The sequence below is a fragment of the Staurois parvus genome, unplaced genomic scaffold, assembly GCF_062004578.1.
Source record: "Staurois parvus isolate SC_StPar_1 unplaced genomic scaffold, SC_StPar_1.0 ptg000845l, whole genome shotgun sequence".
NCBI classification, from domain to species: domain Eukaryota; kingdom Metazoa; phylum Chordata; class Amphibia; order Anura; family Ranidae; genus Staurois; species Staurois parvus.
The window spans coordinates 367,176-383,106 of record NW_028318641.1 but is presented as its reverse complement, the minus strand read 5'-3'; the positions used below and the strand labels follow the sequence as shown (position 1 = coordinate 383,106).

General features: G+C 45.8%; 1 protein-coding gene across 1 annotated transcript in view; it reads right to left on the bottom strand.

Annotated features, from left to right (window-relative positions):
* SELENOS (selenoprotein S) overlaps window positions 1-15,931 on the bottom strand; it is a 48,094-nt gene extending 32,163 nt beyond the window's left edge. The window contains exons 1-2 of the mRNA XM_089655522.1: window positions 15,763-15,931; window positions 5,311-5,439 (exon numbers count right to left, since the gene is read on the bottom strand). Coding sequence (XP_089511648.1) covers window positions 5,311-5,439; window positions 15,763-15,841 — 208 coding nt within the window. The 5' untranslated portion in view covers window positions 15,842-15,931. The remainder of the gene's footprint in view (window positions 1-5,310; window positions 5,440-15,762) is intronic.

Below are 15,931 nucleotides of genomic sequence, written 5' to 3'. Positions count from 1 at the left end.
ATGACCAGAGACTGCGGACATGTACAGGAGATGACCAGAGACTGCGGACACAGTACAGGAGATGACCAGAGACTGCGGACATGTACAGGAGATGACCAGAGACTGCGGACATGTACAGGAGATGACCATAGACTGCGGACACAGTACAGGAGATGACCAGAGACTGCGGACAGTACAGGGAATGACCAGAGACTGCGGGCACAGTACAGGGGATGACCAGAGACTGCGGGCACAGTACAGGGAATGACCAGAGACTGCGGGCACAGTACAGGAGATGACCAGAGACTGCGGACAGTACAGGGGATGACCAGAGACTGCGGGCACAGTACAGGGAATGACCAGAGACTGCGGGCACAGTACAGGGAATGACCAGAGACTGCGGACACAGTACAGGAGATGACCAGAGACTGCGGACACAGTACAGGAGATGACCAGAGAGTGCGGACATAGTACAGGGGAAGACCGGAGACTGAATTTGACAGGTACCCACTCCCACTTCCGCAGAGTTGTCCTCCTTTTAGTGTGGTCACTAGGCTGACAGCCGGGTGCTCACTGCGCATGCACGAGAAGCGGTTCGCTTTGTGAATGGCCTGGCGTGACACCAGCCATGGTGAGGACACTGCTGGACCGAGGGACAGGTAAGTGTTGGTATTTTAAAATTCAACAGCTACAGTTTTTGTAGCTGCTGACTTTTATTTATTTTTTTACATTCAACTGGAAGTCTGCTTTAAGTAGTAACATTTTTTTTCCTCTCTTTTGGCCTAAAAATCTCAGAAAAAAATAATAAAAGCTGAACAGTGTAAGAATCCCTGCCAGTGGTACAGAGTAGTGATGCACCGATGTAACTGCTGTCGAAAATTATTGGTTGAAAATAGAGCTATAGATGTTTTGCTGATTAAAAAAAAAAAAAAAAAGTGCCAATGATGATAACGGACTTCAGCGCAAAAATCACGTCCCATTGACTTCAATGTGAAAAACCGCCTCTTTTAAGTTTACATTTTTACATATATTTTGTTTATTTTCAACTTTTGTGTTACTTTCAATAACAGTTCCATTACCGGATTGTATTTTTTAAATTCATGATAATAAAAAGTTGAGTATAATACACAAGTATATCACAGAAGGGAGTCCACCCCTCACATCTTTGTAAATATTTGATTCTATGTTTTCATGTGACAACACTGAAGAAATGACACTTTGCTACAATGTGACGTAGTCAGTGTACAGCTTGTATAACATGTAAGTTTGCTGTCCCCTCAAAATAACTCAACACACCGCCATTAATGTCTAAACTGCTGGCAACAAAAGTGAGTCCACCCCTAAGTGACAAGGTCCAAATTGGGCCCAATTAGCCATTTTCCCTCCCCGGTGTCATGTGACGCGTTGGATAATGCACTAGGTGTGTGCCACCTGTCTGCTCTTTTTCCAGTGGTTGATTCCACCGCCTGAGGAGGGCTGCATCCCTGAAGCATTATCTTTAGGCCACCCCTGTCCTGGTCCCCTTGGCAATTCATTTCCTGGAGCGCTGGAGAGTACACATGATATCCAGTAAGATCTCAGGTGTGAATGGGGAGCAGGTGTGTTACGTTTGGCGTTATCACTCTCACTCTCTCATACTGGTCACTGGAAGTTCAACATGGCACCTCATGGCAAAGAACTCTCTGAGGATCTGAAAAAAAGAAGAATTGTTGCTCTACATAAAGATGGCCTAGGCTATAAGAAGATTGCCAAGACCCTGAAACTAAGCTGCAGCACAGTGGCCAAGACCATACAGAGGTTTAACAGGACAGGTTCCACTCAGAACAGGCCTCGCCATGGTTGACCAAAGAAGTTGAGTGCACGTGCTCAGTGTCATATCCAGAGGTTGTGTTTGGGAAACAGATGTGTGAGTGCTGCCAGCATTACTGCAGAGGTTGAAGGGGTGGGGGTGTCAGCCTGTCAGTGCTCAGACCATACGCCGCACACTGCATCAAATTAGTCTGCATGGCTGTCGGCCCAGAAGGAAGCCTCTTCTATAGATGATGCACAAGAAAGACCGCAAACAGTTTACTGAAGACAAGCAGATAAGGACATGGATTACTGGAGGCATGTCCTGTGGTCTGATGATACCAAGATCAAATTATTTGGTTCAGATGGTGTCAAGTGTGAGTGGCGGCAACCAGGTGAGGAGTACAAAGACAAGTGTGTCTTGCCTACAGTCAAGCATGGTGGTGGGGGTGTCATGGTCTGGGGCTGCATGAGTGCTGCTAGCACTGGGGGGCTACAGTTCATTGAGGGAACCATGAATGCCAACATGTACTGTGACATACTGAAGCAGAGCATGATCCCCTCCCTTTGGAGACTGGGCCGCAGGGCAGTATTCCAACATGATAACGACCCCAAACACACCTCCAAGATGGCCACTGCCTTGCTAAAGAAGCTGAGGGTGAAGGTGATGGACTGACCAAGCATGTCTCCAGACGTAAACCCTATTGAGCATCTGTGGGGCATCTTCAAATGGAGGGTGGAGGAGCGCAAGGTCTCTAACATCAACCAGCTCCGTGATGTCGTCATGGAGGAGTGGAAGAGGACTCCAGTGGCAACCAGTAAAACTCTGGTGACCTCCATGCCCAAGAGGGTTAAGGCAGTGTTGGAAAATAATGGCGGCCACACAAAATATTGACACTTTGGGCCCAATTTGGACCTTGTCACTTAGGGGTGGACTCACTTTTGTTGCCAGCGGTTTAGACATTAATGGCGGTGTGTTGAGTTATTTTGAGGGGACAGCAAATTTACATGTTATACAAGCTGTACCCTGACTACGTCGCATTGTAGCAAAGTGTCTTCAGTGTTGTCACATGAAAAGATAGAATCAAATATTTACAAAAATGTGAGGGAGGTGGACTCACTTCTGTGAGATACGGTATACACATTTTATAATATATAAATAAATTTTAAAATTGTCTATTTCTGTTTTCGGCCAAGTTCACACAGCCAATGATCCCCTACAGTGCTCATCAGGCGCAGATGGTCTGCCTCCAGCCACAATCATTGCAGGTAATCGCTGGCTGTGCAAAGTCATGGATAGCTGTGGCCGCTGTCAGCCTGTCATTGCACTGCATGGGCTGAGTGACGGCAGCACTTCGTACACACCTGTCATTCCAGATGCAGGTATCTGCAGATTCCTCCTGGACCCATGGGAATGGACCTTAGCGGCTGCTCACACTAGGCAGGACAGCTACTCCTATGACTTTATCTGACAGCATACTTGAACCCCCAAAGTCCAAGAAGCTGAGTACCACAGAACGAATGTTAAAGTAGAACTTCAGCCTAAACTTAGCCAGTATTAAAATGCTTCCTTCCCCCTCCTCCTAACACTTATGCTGATAATCTGTGTAAGAAAGATGTATATCCCCATGTTCAGCCCGCTCTGGTCCACTCATGTGGTCTTCTGCGTTAGCAAATGACTGCTCCAGAGGAGAGGAGAGAGAGAGCGCTCGACAATATCCTATCCATTGTCAGCTTTCCCTCCTCTCCCCTGCAGCCGCCGCTGGCGGCCACAGGACAGATGGATCACAGCTGGATCACGTGACTGGACCAGAGCGGGCTGAAAATAGGCAAGTATAGACATATTGCTTACACAGGTTAGTCAGCTTAGGTGTTGGAGGGGGTGGAGGAAGCTTTTTTTATAGCAGAACTTCACTCTCTCAATCAACATTGATTATTAATCCTTATTCAGCTAGCAATGATTTAAGAAGGTATATCATATTTACTTGATTTAAACTTTTTTTTCTAATCTCTTCAGTTACTTCCTGATTTCTAGCCTAGGCAAATTATGTCATACCTGCCAGGAGTCTTCAAGGGGGGAGGGGCTCTCTCAGTTAAGCACACCCTCCTGCCTGAGCTAAGAGCAGATGGATTCCAGGAAGTAAATCCCACATTAATCATCTGCCCTTACTCAAGATGGCCGCGACTAGAAATGCTATGGGGGAGGGGGGGGGGGGGATTGTTGTTTAAAGTGCTTCCTCAGCAAAATAGATCAAGGCGACATGGATTGAATGGGGGAGTTTGCTTTGAACATTAAAAATGAAACAAACAGCATTTTTGATTTGTGGTGCTCAGTGTATTTCAACTTGAAGACTAGTTTGGTTTTGCCCGGAATTCTACTTTAATTAGTGCAAACAGAAGGTTCATGGCTATCCACCACTTTATGGACCCCGCTCTACTGAGCAGACCTGGAAAGGGCCAAAGGATAAAAATATGAAAGACATGAACATCAGATTTCCTTTAGACCTTTATTTGAAATGTAGAAACTGGTGAGCGACATAGACTGGATGTCGCTCCACTTCCTTAAACTGAACCTCTCCAAAACAGAGTTTCTTGTCTTCCCCCCCAGCCCGGACACCACCGCCCATTGACTTCGCCATCACATCCAACAACGCCACCATCAAACCCGCCCCCCAGGCCAGAGTACTTGGTGTCATTCTGGACTCCAACCTATCCTTCCAGCCCCAAGTCCAATCTTTAACAAACTCATGCAGACTCCACCTCCGCAACATCGCCAAAATCCGCACGTTCCTAACCCCAGAAACCACTAAACAGCTCATCCACTCCCTCATCATATCACGACTCGACTACTGCAACTCCCTCCTCACTGGCCTGCCTCGCCACTGGCTATCCCCGCTTTAGTCCATCCTGAATATGGCAGCCAGACTCATTCACCTTACCAACCGCTCTGTATCCGCCACCCCCCTCTGCCAATCCCTCCACTGGCTTCCGATTGCACAACGGATTAAAATCCTAACACTGACGTACAAAGCCGTCCACCATACTGCCCCAAACTACATCACCGACCTAATATCCAAGTACCGCCCAACACGCACACTCCGCTCCTCACAAGACCTCCTTCTCTCTAGTTCCCTGGTCTCCTCCTCCCATGCCAGTCTCCAGGACTTCTCCAGGGTGTCACCCATCCTCTGGAACTCCCTGCCCCAACCCATCAGATTATCACCTACTCTCCTCTCCTTTAGGCGCACCCTGAAAACCCATCTCTTCAGGGAAGCCTACCCCACCCCCTGCTAACCTGCCGACCTCCTCCACTCTTCCTACCACTCCATCCCCCACAGCTATCTCCTCCTGTGCCACTATCCCCTCCCTCCTAGATTGTAAGCTCCAAGGAGCAGGGCCCTCGATCCCCTCATGTTTTGTATTGTTGTTGTTCTGTCACATGTTCTGTCCCCCTTTGTAATGTACAGCGCTGAGCGAACCATTGGCACTTTGTAAATACTGTATAATAATAATAACTGGTGAAAGTACGGCTCCAGAACATACCTGCTGCGGTTGTCGTCTGTGCAGTTGTGAGAAGAGAGCTGATGTTGGATGAAAATTTCTGCTTCAAAAGATACAAAAGGATGCAACTAAATAGGACGAACCATCCGTAGCTTGACAGAGCCGCTCCCACTGCAAGGAAACACAATCAAAAGATCAACGGCCGTTATCAATACCTGGAATAGAAATGATACACTGACAGCAATCTGGTGGAATCTGTAGAGGATTCTCACCTATGCCTGTGGCCGCCTAAGAACCAGACCCACAGCAGACCAGCTGCATGGAGGAAAGTTTATAGCTGCCCATAAAAGATTCTCTTGTCCAGCCCACTGTACTCCATAGATTCCCCCATCCACCCTGAAGAGCACAGATGGACAAAGCTTCTGCTGCCAGCTAGTGTATGCCGACAGCCGGCACCCACAGCTGTCAGATTACTCAGCAAGTGGGTCTGGCTTAGACTTGTGCTTAGGAGAGTCTCTCTTTCATCAGGGATAGAGATATACACTATATTGCCAAAAGTATTGGCCCCGCCCTCCAAATCATGTGATTCAGGTGTTCCAATCCCCTCCATGGGCACAGGTGTATACAATCAAGCCCCTAGGCATGCAGACTGCTTCTACAGACATTGGTGAAAGAATGGGTCGCTCTCAGGAGCTCAGTGACTCCAAGCGTGGTCCCGTGATAGGTGGTCACCTGTGTAATAAGTCCATCCGTGACATTTCCTGGCTACTAAATATTCCACGCTCAACTGTTAGTGGGATTATAACAAAGTGGGAGCCACTGGGAACAACAGCAACTCAGCCACCAAGTGGTAGGCCACGTCACATGACAGAGCGGGGTCAGTGCATGCTGAAGCGCACAGTGCGCAGAAGTCACCGTCTGCAGAGTCAATAGCTAAAGACCTCCAAACTTGGTGTGGCGTTCAGATGAGCCCAACAACAGAGCGTAGAGAGCTTCATGGAATGGGTTTCCATGGCCGGACAGCTGCATCCAAGCCTTACATCACCAAGTGCAATGCAAAGCGTCGGATGCCGTGGTGTAAAGAACGCCGCCACTGGACTCTAGAGCATTGGAGACGTGTTCTCTGAAGGGACCAATCACACTTCTCTGTCTGGCAATCCGATGCACGTCTCTGAGTTTGGCGGTTGCCAGGAGAATGGTACTTGCCTGACTGCATTTTGCTAAGTGTAAAGTTTGGTGGAGGAGGGATTATGGTGTGGGGTTGTTTTTCAGGGGTTGGGCTTGGCCCCCTAGTTCCAGTGAAGGGAACTCTTAAGGTGTCAGTATACCAAGACATTTTGGGCAATTTCATGCTCCCAACTTTGTGGGAAGAGTTTGGGGATGGCTGCTTCCTGTTCCAACATGACTGCGCACCAGTGCACAAAGCAAGGTCCATAAAGACATGGAGGAGCCAGTTTGGGGTGGAGGAACATGACTGTCCTGCACAGAGTCCTGACCTCAACCCCATAGAACACCTTTGGGATGAATTAGAGCGGAGGCTGCGAGCCAGGCCTCCTCCCCCGACATCAGTGCCTGACCTCACAAATGTGCTTTTGGAAGAATGGTCCAACCTTCCCATAGACACCCTCCTAAACCTTGTGGACGGCCTTCCCAGAAGAGTTGAAGCTGTTATAGCTGCAAAGGGCGGGGCCAACTCAATATTGAACCCTACGGACTAAGACTGGGGGGCCATTAAAGTTCATGTGCGTGGAAAGGCCGGCCGACCAATACGTTCGGAAATATACTGTATATATTGTGTTTTTTTGCCCAGCTGCTTTCTTCTGGGAATACAAAAACTGTTTCTTAGTCTTCCCGGCATATATCCAACAGTAACCTTGAATTGAAATCCATGTGTAGATACTACTGCTTGACAGAAATCGATGCAACGTTCGACGTTTGTGTTGAACAGGCATGTTGGAAACTTTCTTTTCTCCATCCTTGTATTCCGACAGTGGAGAGGCTTAGGCTCCTGAGGCTCCGTTCACACATGGTGTCGCAAGAATGAGCATTCCTCATTTCTTTACAGTAAGAGCTGTGAAAATGTGGAATAGACTCCCTCAAGAGTTGGTTGTGGCCAGCTCAGTGGATTGCTGTAGGAAAGTCCTGGATTCTTTCTTGGATACACAGAATATAACTGGATACTAACATTTATAGGTAAAGTTGATCCAGGGAATATCCGATTATCTCTCGGAAGATCAGGAAGGAATTTTTTCCCCTGCGGAGCAAATTGGATCGTGCTTTGCTGTTTTTTTTGCCTTCCTCTGGATCAACTGTGGGTATAGGATTATAACTTTTTTTTTTTTCTATGGCTGAACTGGATGGACTTTTGTCTTTTTTCAGCCAGACTAACTATGTCACTATGCTCTGTGATTTTTATAGCGCGATTCTGCATGTCACAGACCAACCCCTTCACTTGAAATGAGGAGCCCTACGTGCGTTTGTTGGCCAAAAAGAAGCTCCTTCTCCTCTTTGCTGGACAGGCTTTGCGCAATTTTTAAAGGCGTGTTTTGCTGCAAATAGCCACGGGACAATATTACATCGTGTTTGGAGTGCCATTAACAGATAATGGCACCCAAAACGCACGTCACGCGGCATTTGTCATGCGATTTGGAATTCCAAATTGCGAAGAATGGAACCTTCCTGTTCTTTGTTTACTTAAAGAGAGCCTGTGTTAGAGAGGAGTCACCGGAGCAATGGCAGAGCTGTCATTCTACATGTCCTGAGGCTGTGTGCAGAGAACCGCTCCCAATCACAGCCTCAGCATATGAAAGACGAGGTGTTAAAGTCTTTCCAAGAACTAAAACAAACATCTCCAGAGTTTCTGGAAGAAAACAAAGGGTGGAGGGCAGCACGTCTGATTGTGCTTTATTTAAGTAGTCATTTTGTTATTGGCCAAGCGAGACTTTCGTCGATCCGCTGAACATCCAATAGAAGTATAGGAAGCAGGGTGGATAAAAATCAATGATTTTTTTAAAAAAAATAAATAAATAAAATCGGATTTTTTTTATTTAAATCGGATTTTTTTTATTTAAATCGGATTTTTTTATTTAAATCGGATTTTTTTTATTTAAATCAGATTTTTTTTATTTAAATCTGATTTTTTTTATTTAAATCGGATTTTTTTATTTAAATCGGATTTTTTTTAAATAAAATGCTTTTTGAGGAAAATATATTACCATCCAAAGGTTATTCCATCATGAAATAAAGATTAGTTTTTTAATTATGTAGAATAAGGTTGTATATGTGTAATTTTTTTGGTAAATAAATTCCATGAATCCATTCACAATGTCATGCTCTTCCAGAGGTTTTTGTAAGATTATTGGGCAGTTTCTCTGCCTACAAGATATGATCACAGGTGTTGGTTTACTTTTGCAGTTCTCAAAACTGAATTTGACTCAGCGGAGATCACATGCCTCTTCTTCACAGCAAAAATGTTATAACATGAACAGAGTTAAGAAAAAGACCTTCATCCTAACTTCTACAAACCTATGAATACAGAATCAACCCCTTCACTGCTAAGTTTCAAGAAGTTCAGTGAATAGAATAGAAACAATATTTTTCTGATTGTTTGGAGTGGAATAGATCTGCACAAGAAGAAAGTGAAACTAAGTGTGAGGAGGGAGGGGCTGACAGTGCGAGGAGGGAGGGGCTGACAGTGCGAGGAGGGAGGGGCTGACAGTGCGAGGAGGGAGGGGCTGACAGTGCGAGGAGGGAGGGGCTGACAGTGCGAGGAGGGAGGGGCTGACAGTGCGAGGAGGGAGGGGCTGACAGTCTAAGTTTCTTCAAATATATATATTTTGTTTAGCCAAATTAGTTATCAAACATGGATGTTTAAGCAAATCACATTTGCTGGAATGTTATTGTTTCAGTTGAATAAATCTATTTAAATTGTTATTATTAAGGTAATGATTATTTTTCTCCTTCCTAAATACAACAGAAAAGTTGTCCAAATATGAATGATTAACCTATTAAACTGGGGATAAAAAAACTAATATGAAAAGTTGTTATTCTAAAAATCTTCATCTACTTGCATATTAAAGTTAAACCAGCAAGAATTAGTCTTTATGTAGAAAACTAGGATTTACATCAAGCCTTACTGACTAGTGATTTAAATTGTGATTTAAATCAGTTTGATTTAAATCAAATCCACCCTGGTAGGAAGTGTTTGTGTCTTTTTTTTTTTTCTTTTACTTCCTCATTACTAAAATGACTTGGCTACCAGGTGCATTCTGAGAGCTTCACATCATTAGAGATTGCAGAAAATCTATTATTTTTAGTGGGCCAGATTTTATTGGCCTGATTTTCTGCTGATCCTCTTATGTAATGAACAATGATGATTGCTCCTCTGGAAATATATAATTAATAACAATACATTAATAAACAAGACAAGATTATATAAAAAATTAAAACACAGACAGGAAGATCTACATTAACCACTTCCCGTCCGGCCGTTGTATATAAACGGCCGGATGGTGGCAGTGCAGGGGAGGGTGGCCATTTATAAACAGGCTCCCTGGGAGTGCGCAGCACCGCGATCCAGTTCCTCCTGTGTTCTTTCGGACACAGTGGAACACCGATCGTTGTACGGGACCTCTGTGTGAGGTCCCGATCATGTGATCACTGATTGGCCAATCAGTGATCACATGAAGAGTAGTAAGCAAAATGTCACTTCTGACATCATTGCTTACTACGTGTGAAATCTGTGAATGATCACAGAGGTCACATGGTACAGGGCTATTCACAACAGCCTTGTACCATGCGACAAGCTGCGACCAATTACAGCTCACACAGTATTTCTCAATGGCTGCAAGAATGCAGCCAGAGAGGAGAAATGATTGCTTTTGCAGCCTTTATGGGTGTAAAAGCAATAAGTGTAAAAAAAAAAAAAAAAATCTTCATAACCCCCCACAAGTAGTACAGTGTCACCATGGTGACACTAATGCTAGGGTTACAGTATGTAAAAAAAAAAAAAAAAAAATAATATTAAAACAAAAATACAAAAAAAAAGTAAAAACAACATTTTTTTAAAAAATTATAAATTGTTGGTTATAAACTAATTTGGGTTATTTTTTTTCTTACTAAAAAGATAACTGAATAAATTTTGGCCAAGATTTATGAATAAAGATTATTTGCACAATTTAAGAAAAGCACTTTTTTTTCAAAATTTGGACATTTTCATTTATATAGCAAAAAAAAAAAAAACCCAGTGGTGAATAAATACCACCAAAATAAAGGAGGTAAAAGTGTCCGGACTGGAAGGGGTTAAGCTGATCTAAAATTGTAAAATAAAATAAGACTTGAGCACCCTCTACTGAAAAATCAAGTCAACGGCACAGATGGCAATGTACGGAATGTCAGATTATACGCCTCTTTATACTGGCACAAGGTTTTGTTATAAAAATACTCTGGTGAAAGCTAATATTTTTCAGTGTAAAATGAACAATTCATTTCTGCTCCTCTGCCCAACAAAAGCAAACAGAGATAACGAAGTTTCCCACTCGTATTCTGGATGAATGGCCTCTCCACCATCTTGTGACTGTATGAGACCACCATGAAAGTGGACAGTTCTACAATGCCTAATCTACATCTCTGACCATTATGGGTGCTGTGTAAAGACAGGACTGGACAAAATGGGGATATCGATGAACATCAACTCATTTGGCAGACTAACTACTACATGAAATTACCCCATCCTGGGTGAAAGGGCAAACATAAGGCAACTACAGATCTCAGAGAACGTCAACTCAACTAGCCATTTATAAAGTTATGTCTATGACCACTATAGGACTATGGCTGAATGCACTCAACCGATTATGGGCGAATGCCCTTACTCAACTGGACTACCCAAACATGGAAGAATGCACTTACCCTACCATAACCGACTGCATTTACACGACTGGACTACCTGACCATGGCCAAATGCATTAATCCAATTGGTCTACCTGACCATGGCCAACTGCACTTACTCAACTGAACTACCAAACTATGGCCAATTCAACTTACCCACCTAAACAAGACTACCCAACCTTGGCCGACTGCCCTTACCCAACTGGATTACTTGACCGTGGCAGAATGCAGTAACCCAAATAAACTGCCCGACCATGGAAAAATGCAGTCACTCGACCATGGCCAACTGCTCTTATCCAACTGGACTACCCGACCATGGCCAACTACCCTACCCAACTGAAGTACTTGACAATGGCAGACTGCCCTTACATAGCTGAACTACCTGACCGTGGCCAAATGCACCAACCCAATTAAACTGAATGAATGCACTCACCCGACCATCATGGCTCAACTGCACTTACTCAACTGAACTACCCAACTATGGCCGATTCAACTTACCCACCTAAACTAGACTACTCAACCTTGGCCGACTGCCCTTACCCAACTGGACTACTTGACCGTGGCTGAATGCACTAACCCAAATAAACTACCCGACCATGGAATAATGCACTCACTTGACCAAGGCCGACTGCTCTTTCCCAACTGGACTACCCAACCATGGCAAACTACCCTTACAAGACTGAACTACCTCACCATGGCCAAATGCACCAATCCAAATGAACTACCTGACTATGGCCAACTCAACTGCACTTACTCAACTGAACTACCAAACTATGGCCAAATGCACCTACCCAACCATTGAAAAATGCACCATGGTCAACTGTTCTTATCCAACTACGGACAACTGCTTTAACTCAACTGAATCACCCAACCATAGTTGACTGCACTAACCTGCCTGACTTACCTGACCATAGCTGTCTTCAATAACCCAACTGAACTTAACCCAAAAGAACTAGCCGACCATGGCCAACTAAACCAGCCCAAATGACCTATCTGACCATTGCCAACTACACCAGCCCAACTGAACTACCCAACCATGGCCGACTGCACCTACCTGATTGAACTACCTAACCATGGTCGACTGCACCTAGCCAAACGAACTGCCCAACTATGGGCGACTGCACCTACCCAACCATGGTCAATTGCACCTACCCAACTAAACTACCCAACTATGGAAGAATGCATTCACCCGCCTGAACTACCCGAACATGGCTGACTGCCTTTACCAAACTGGACTAACCAAGCATAAAAGAATGGCCACTTCCTTTACCTGATGACCATGGCCAACCCAATCAGGGCTGACTGCACCAACCCGACTGATCTTGGAAGAATGCACTCATCCAACCAAGGCCGAGTGCTCTTACCCAGCTGGACTACCTGACCATTGCACTGACCCGGCCTTGGCCAATTGCCCTTCCCCGGCCTTGGTCAATTGCCCTTCCCTATTGGGACTACAAGACCATGGCCAACTGCATTACCCATTTTTTTTCCTTTAATGGGCCCTCATACAGTCGATCCTGCCCCAATATCACACTTTGGTGAGGATCGGGCTATTTATGGCTACATTTTGGGGTCAAAAACAATGACTTCCAGTGTCGGAAATTATTGCTTTTGCTGACATATTACTTACTCCAACACACACTACTAACATCCATACACTTAATCTGTACTTGGATTCATTTATTTGATCAGAAAAGATTCACATGGTTTCTGTAAAATTCACCAGCACATTTGAAAATATTCATATAGCGCCAACAGTTTGCTCAGCACTTTACAAAGTAAAGGGAGAAAGTAAGGTTACAGTACAGCTCAATATGAGAGGGTTAGGAAGGCCATGATCATGGGAGCTCACAATCTAAAAGGGAGGGGCAATTGATATAAAGGGGTAATAACTGTCGGGAGGAGTTTAATGAGAAAGTAAAAGTTTAGTTTTTAAGTGGTGATGGGATAGGCTTCCCTGAAGAGAGGAGTTTTCAGGGACAAAGTAAGAAAAAGCTGTTCAATCTAAGGTAGGGAGTTGCAGAGGATGGAAAAACCTCTGGAGAAGTCCTAGAGGCAAGTATGGAGGTAAAGAACTAGAGGGGGAGGTCTTCTTTTGGTGCTGTGAAGGTTAAGGCGAGCTGCCTGGACCTGTCATAGGTACTTGCCAAGAGTACAAACTACGCCCGCACTTTCCAACCCCTCCTCCATTCATGGCTGTACTAGAGCTTCCATCAGTGAAAAGTGCTCTATGAATCCCACCAGTAGGAGGAGCTCCTGATGTCATCACTGTGTAGTCAGCAGCAGTGTCACATGATCAGAAGCCCCTCCTACCAGCTGTTTATCACAGACCACCAGTAGGAAGGAACCCCAATGATGTCATCGCTGTGTGGACAATCACAGTGCTGCACGATTGGAAGCCCCTCCTATAGGACATCATAACCCAATAGTAGAAGGGGCTCCCAATGATGGCATCACTGTTTGGACAATCACAGTGCTGCATGAAGGGGAACCCCTCCTTCAGGTCTTACGCATCGTAACCCACGAGTAGGAGGGCCTCCCAATATCATCATTGTGCTGTATGATTGGAAGCCCCTACTGTCCATAGTTATCATGGGAAATGGTAGAAGGGTCTCCCAATGATGTCATCACTGTGCAGCGAATCACAGTGCCACATGGTCAGGAGTCCCTCCTACTAGCTTTGTGCATCACATTCCACCAGTAAGAGCTCCTGAGGTCATCACTGTGCAGCCAATAACGGTGGCGCATGATCAGGAGCCCCTCCTACCAGCCTAGGGTAAGATGGCGCACCTGTAGGAGGGACTCCTGATGATGTCATCATTGTGCGACCAATCACAGTGCCGCAGCAGTAGAAGCTGCTCCCAATTATGTCATCACTGTTTGGTCAACCATAATGCTGCATGATCGAGGGCTTTCAGCATCAGAACCCACCAATAGGAGGGCCCCCTGACTATGTGAGAACTGTGCAGCCAATAATGGTGTTGCATGATCAGAAGCCCCTCCTACCAGCCTTGAGTATGATGGTGCACCTGTAGGAGGAGTTCCTGATGATGTCATCATTGTGCAACCAATCGCAGTACTGCATCAGTAGAAGCTGCCCCCAATTATGTCATCACTGTTTGGTCAACCACAATGCTGCATGATCGAGGGCTTTCAGCATCAGAACCCACCAATAGGAGGGCCCCCTGACTATGTGAGAACTGTGCAGCCAATAATGGTGTTGCATGATCAGAAGCCCCTCCTACCAACCTTGAGTATGATGGCGCAGCTGTAGGAGGAGCTCCTAATGATGTCATCATTGTGTGACCACAGTGCCACACAATTGGGAACTCCTACAGGCCTTGGGCTTCACAACCCATTGGTAGAAACTGCACCCATTGTCATCACTGTATGGCCAATCACAGTGCGAGTTGTGGGCATCACAATCCATTGGTAGGAAGGGGAGCCTCATGATGTCATCACTGTACAGCCAATAAGGTTACTTTCACACACTGATCCATGGCAAAAACTTGTTTTTACTGCATTTGCACTGCATTTTTTAAAGGACACGTGACTCAAAAACCGTACTAAAAATGCAATGCGGGTGCGTTTTTTGCGGCGTTTTCCACTGATTTCAATGGGGAGGTACTTTTTTTGACCGCACCAAAATGCAACAAGCAGGACATTAAAAAATGCACCGGACCGGCAACTGACCTGTGTGAAGAGTTCCATGGGAATACATGGTCATGCGTTAATCTTCTGCAAAAGCTGAATAAAACAGATCAGTGTGAAATCAGCCTTACAGTACTAGATGGTCAGAAGCCCCTCCTACCAACCTTGGTTAGCACAGCCCATGGTAGGAGGGGCTCCCAATGATGTCATCATGGAGAACAAAATCACAGTGATGCACGGTAGGGAGTCCTACAGGCTTGGGGCAAAATGGCCATTAGTGGGAGGGGGTTTTCAATGATGTCATCACTGTACAGCCAATCACACTGCTGCATGAGGAGGTTCCTCTTGCCAGACTTTGGCATCACAGATCACCAACAGGAGGCACTCTTGATGTCATCACTGTGTGGCCAATGATGGTGTTACGATTAGGAACCCCTCCTACCAGCCTTGGGTATCACCCGTAGGAGGGGTTCCTGATGAAGTCCATGCTGTGTGTGTTCAAGAACAGTGCCACATGATCAGGAGCCCCTCCCACCAGCCTTGGTTATTGCAGCCCACAGGTAGGAGGGGCTTCAGATGATGGCACAGTGATTGGCTATGCAGTGACATGATCAGGAGCCCCTCCCACCAGCCTTATCTCAGCCCACAGGTAGGAGGAGCTTCAGATGATGTCACTGCACAGCCAATCACTGTGCCACATGATCAAGAGCCCCTTCTACAGGCCTGGGGCCTCAAGACCCACTGGTAGGAGGAGCTCCAGATGTCACCAGTGCATAGCCAATCACAATGCAGCATCTTAAGCCCCCTCCGAGCAGCCCACTTAAAGGGCCAACTGTCCCATCGGGATAACAATAAGACTCCCCTCCAGGCAGGTTAGATGGACAGCTGGATCACTCTGGTCTCCTAGGTAATGCCTCCCCCCACACACAGTCTCCCTGGGGAGGGGAATGGGGTCACCTGTCTCCTGCAGGAAGCCGGTGAAGTCCAGTTCTAGCTCGGGTTTGGCGGGCGGTACCTCCTGATCGCCCATCTCCATGCTGACTCCGCCAGAGCCGCTTCCTCCTCACACCAGATCCGGCTTCCCGATGTTTACTGCCTCCGGCCAATCGCAGTAATCAGCTGACGT